The following is a 5,000-nucleotide window of genomic DNA, read 5'->3' as shown; positions in this document are numbered from 1 at the left end:
CGGGAAACAGCCCAATCTGGCAACACTGGGCACCGGAACCGGCACTTTCTTTGTTGTGGTTCCTCAGCCCTCTCTCAGCACAGGAAATACACGAGGATAATTACCTAGTTGTAGTCCTGTCGCTCAGTTGGCCAAAAGTAGGTGAGCAACGTACTGTAACAAGTTCATAACAAATAACAACAATACAAAAGCAACAAGAATGGAGTACGAACGTTGGGAAGAGGACATTTTCGATTTCGAGTTTGATGGGCGAGGATACAGATTCGAACCGGAATATACAGTAGAGGAGCTACGCCAAATGGATCTGGAAATGCAAGCAAGGGACACTGGGGAACCTGAAGAAGTCACAGAAGGAATAGAAGTTCCCAGGGTATCGGGAAGTTGGTGGTGCACTTGTGGAAAGTGCAAGCCGATGCCCACCGAACTGGAGAGTAGATGCTGCAAAGAATGGGATCTTCTGGTCACTTCAGGCATGGCTAGCCTGAATGTCTCGGTCGATGAGACGGGTGAGGAGGATGAGGAGAGGGGTGAATCGCCATCGTGCATTACCGAGAAGGAGGTGCGCCAGCTTCTAAATAAACCAGTTTTGGAGACTTTCTTTTGGGTTCCGAAAATAAACTGGAAGAAACGCCCTGTCCCCGAGGGACCAAACGGCCAATTGTCTGAAAGGTAAGCTATGTAAAAACTAATGGCAATCGTAACTTCGTAAGTCTAGCCATCCCATGACATAACCATGTCTGAAAAATAAGGAAACACCACACACTAATTATTATTTTGTCGTACTTCTTGGCGTGAAGAACGTCCGATAATTATAGAAGAAACGGGAACAGAGCAGTGTGCAATTCATACAACATCAGTGACACCACTTTATTTTTGAACACAATATGTGCTCCTTATTGTATGAGCGGACGCGCTCCTTGGAGTGAGCCTTGATCGCCCCAAGAAGTAAACAATAATAATAAAAAAAAAGATCAGCATGTTCAATGTGTGTGGTGTTTTCCGAATAGTTGGCCATGATCATGTTTTCCTGACAGCTGCACCACCGAAGGGGTGTGTGCACAGTGTCATGATCATGAACTGTATTCTGATAATGTTTTTTATTGTCATATTTCACTGACGTTGTCCTTGTGTTTTCTATTCTCAGACAATATCGTCTCGTCGCCTATCGTGTAATTCTAGAGTGGGCATTAAAAGGTCACCGACTTGGACGTGGAAATCGTGCTGTGTTACCAAGCTGCGTCGTCAACGCTGTCCGGAATGCCTTCCCATCCCCCACTGGGGAGTACGTAGGATTTACACCGAAAGAGATTGAGGACTTATTCTGTTGTACTGGGTGTGAAATAACACTGCCCTTAGTAGCACCCAAATCTTTCAGAACTTTACATCACTTTTCATTTCCATTCCATTGTTGTATATACTTTGTTTTACATAGCCTATTATATTGTAATAAAACAAATACAATTTTTGAAAAAGAACATTGTTTTATTTCTAAACAAATGCTGTGTGCATGGCATTGACATTTCAGTGACCATAAGTAAAACATGTCAAACTTACACTATAAGGAATAATATGAAAAAAAGTACAGTACTGCACATATGTACAGAATTGATCAGTCCACTTGATTACAAAGTCTCTGGGTTGTGAGGGAATCTGGACTGATGCTTCCTGATGACATCCTCTTTTGGGGGTTTCTCCTTGGTTGCTATGGTTTTAGGCTGCTGGACCCTTGGCATTTCTTTTGGCGTTGGGTCTTCCCTTCTCTGCAGGACACGCTCAACAAGGTGATGGGTGAAATTCTGGCTTGTGGGCTGGTAAATTTTTTTGGCAACCCAGTCCTTTGTTCGTTTTGGGAACACCACGCTGAACCTTGGTGTGCCTGTAAAAGGAATCTTTTTTTTTTTTAGCAAGACATTTACCAAAACAAGAAAATTGTCTGTGGGTGTTTACTTGGGAATGCTCAGTACCTTCTGAAGTTGTAGCCTGCTCGCGGCCAACGTTGTAGTTGTTGTCCAAAATAGCAAGTTGTGTACGAGCCACCATGGTGTTGTAGTCAAAATGGAGTCGTTTGGGCATGTATTTCAGCATCATACTGTGGTACACCTCCAAAGAACCTATACACAAAGGGTTTCATTACAATTGGAAATGTGAAGGCTACAACATTTCAGTAGAAATTAAAGTAATTGTCTACAGATCCCAAAAGGGATCCACATTCATATTACATACCAGTGTGTTTGAAATGAGTCATGTGGTTCAGGTCTTTCAGGAGTCTTTTTTCCTCAACAATAGTTTGCAAACCCTTGAAGGCATCTGAGTCCTCACGGAGCCACCGTTTCATTTTCTGTTCATCGGAGCTTAGAGGCGGGTGAGGACAGGCCCATCTTCTCCCATCTTGCTCCCACGTATGAACCCCACGAATGTGGTAGAGTAGTGAGGTCCATCGTCGCTTCAGTTCCTACAGAATAGATTTGGAGTCATGAGTATTTGCATCAAAGCCTTTTGTTATTTTCTGTAGAAATGTGGGCCGTTCTGGGTTATTGTGCTAAAGTTATTACCTCAGCGTTGCCATCAGAAGATGAGCAGCAGAACCAAAAGTGGTTCAGGATAGCCTGAAGCCAGCCCCCCAGGTCCTGATTTCCCTTCTTGTTGGCGAGGGCCAGTAGTTTTTTCTGCAAACCTGGGTAGAATTGTTGTGAAAAAAAGTGTAAATTAGGGTAAGAGTATAACATGGAGGGTAAGCTATATCAAGCTATTGTGTAACACCAGTCATGTACATATTATGATATGTGCATTACCTTTTGCCACATGCCATGTATCAAATTCATGGCGGATATTCTGGTACTCTTCCCGCATGATCTTACGGACGGATGGAGCCCTGTCTGTTGCAATGAGATCTATTGGGAGTCCTACATTGTAGATCAGATGGTTCAACCCCCTCCGAAAACCTTGAGACTCCATAGCAACTGAACTGCCAGCTTCTGTAACCTATTGGAAAAAAATAACAAATAGCCGCTGCGGCTTATACATAATGTATGTGTGTGTGTGACACAATGCCATTTGATCATAACAACAATATCACTATGCTTTACTCTATAGCAGAACTGTTCCACATCATAGTTTATGTTGATATCACAACTATAGTACCCACAATTTCGCCTGGGTTTTTGCAAAAAGCACAGTAGGTTTACCTGCAGTAGTTCAAAATGAACAATCTCTTGGGTGGATAACAGCTGAAGCGAATAGGTGGAGTACTTGCTGCTGTAGCCTGTAGAATGTGACAGAGTAACAACATATGAGTCCACTTTACAGTCACAAAGAAAACTGTCTGTGTGAGCAAACTAAAAGTTAGAAGTCGTTATATTTCTGTTGGACGTCATTAGATTGCTGTGGAGTCTACAAATTGAGACAAGGCACTTGATGAGCAATGAAAAGTGGCTTGGTGTATTCAATTGGAATGTGACCCTTTTCTCATGCCCTATGCTGCCATGCCTGACTAACAGTAAATAAGGTCTGTAGCATAAAGTTTGCAAAATTAGCATAATTTTGCAGCTCCACGTGGAGATTTCTAAACATGTCACAGTCAACATGTTTTTGGGGGGGCGGGGGGGGTGGGGGGGGCTTACCTGGCGAGTCACACCTGGCATCGCCACACAACTCGATGGACTTTCCCAGTTCCTTTTCCCTCACGAGTCGCTTGATGAGGTAGTCTTGCTGGTCCTTGTATGCGAAATGTATAACAGGAATGAGGTTGTCCCTTTGGATGCAGTAGAACTGCGATGTCTTCAAAATCTGTAAATGTAGGATGCTGGCCCACTCTGCAATTTCTGTGTAGGTTGTTCCAGAGAAAAGTGTTGCAGCAGAGATGAGGAGGTTGTTCTCTGGTATTCCCCTCACTTCAGGGCATGACATCCAACTGCCGGAATGGTTCTTCAGACAGGTCCATTCAATCTTTATCTTGCTGCCTCTTGTTGACTTTTTCTTCTCAATGATGGGGACACCACATGTAGGGACCTGGCATGTACTGAACAGTGCCATGAGGCAAGACTCGTTCACAATCCATTTATTTTCATTCCAGCCACTTCTAATGTCTGATGCACTTGAGCTGGATGTTGCACTTGAACTTGATTGTGTTGACTGTTGACTCAGGTGATAGCTGTAATCTTTTGGGTCATCTTCTGGGGCGGTAGACATGCTAACGTCCATTAGATGCATCTCTGTGTCTGTCTCATCTGGCTGTTGAAAAATCAAAACAATGGAATGCAATAAATATTTAGTCATAAAAATGTTACATAACTTTTGACATGACATTTTATATGGTACCTTTTGAAAATACCAGAGATAAGTAATGAAAAGGTAAGTAGTGAAAACAGTGACAATAAAGTAAGTAAAATAAGAAAGTAAGGAAAAATGTAAATACTCACGATTACTGCCGGGCTATCCCTCACCACAGGCAAAGCTAGGTATTTGCCAGATAAGGACCTCCTTGATGTTTTGGGTTGGTCTGGCGTTGGCTCAGGACTTGTCAGGATAAAAGACAGGCCTGATGATGAAGAGGGCCAGTCCTTTTCAGGAGTTGAGAAGTGTACGGGTTGGGTAGTGGAGGCGTCTACACCACCAACTGCCTGTAAAAAGTTTCAATGCAAAACATCAAGTTCAATGACTAACATAATGTGATTACAGTTATTTACACTGTGGTGCACAATGAGATGTAGAGATACTGTATTTTGTTTCCTGTGTATTTTGTTTCCTGGCAATATGGCATACTACACAAAGTATTATTGACCTGTATACAAGTACAGTGTATTTATATCACAATTCGACTAACATGACATGTCATCAAATCATTACAAGTGCAATTGCATTACAATTGCAATTATTACGCTTGACAGGACTGGACTGAGTTATGACATTATACGGTAGTGTGACCACTTCAAGGTATCAATACATATGAACAGTATTGAAAACAGATAATGATAAAATAAAGGTAAATAATAATGTCCAGG

At 42.4% G+C, this 5,000-nt stretch overlaps 2 protein-coding genes across 2 annotated transcripts in view; one reads left to right on the top strand and one right to left on the bottom strand.

Annotated features, from left to right (window-relative positions):
• phip (pleckstrin homology domain interacting protein) overlaps nucleotides 1-5,000 on the top strand; it is a 91,940-nt gene that overhangs the window by 59,421 nt on the left and 27,519 nt on the right. The gene's annotated exons all lie outside the window — the stretch shown is intronic.
• The window catches only part of LOC134468729 (uncharacterized), a 5,178-nt gene continuing 1,373 nt past the window's right edge, over nucleotides 1,196-5,000 (bottom strand). The window contains exons 2-9 of the mRNA XM_063222603.1: nucleotides 4,419-4,619; nucleotides 3,621-4,230; nucleotides 3,186-3,262; nucleotides 2,793-2,982; nucleotides 2,553-2,674; nucleotides 2,224-2,452; nucleotides 1,965-2,111; nucleotides 1,196-1,275 (exon numbers count right to left, since the gene is read on the bottom strand). Coding sequence (XP_063078673.1) covers nucleotides 1,196-1,275; nucleotides 1,965-2,111; nucleotides 2,224-2,452; nucleotides 2,553-2,674; nucleotides 2,793-2,982; nucleotides 3,186-3,262; nucleotides 3,621-4,230; nucleotides 4,419-4,619 — 1,656 coding nt within the window. The remainder of the gene's footprint in view (nucleotides 1,276-1,964; nucleotides 2,112-2,223; nucleotides 2,453-2,552; nucleotides 2,675-2,792; nucleotides 2,983-3,185; nucleotides 3,263-3,620; nucleotides 4,231-4,418; nucleotides 4,620-5,000) is intronic.

This window comes from Engraulis encrasicolus, chromosome 18, assembly GCF_034702125.1.
Source record: "Engraulis encrasicolus isolate BLACKSEA-1 chromosome 18, IST_EnEncr_1.0, whole genome shotgun sequence".
NCBI lineage: Eukaryota > Metazoa > Chordata > Actinopteri > Clupeiformes > Engraulidae > Engraulis > Engraulis encrasicolus.
Note: the sequence above shows the minus strand (reverse complement) of the source record. Positions and strands in the feature narration are given on the sequence as shown.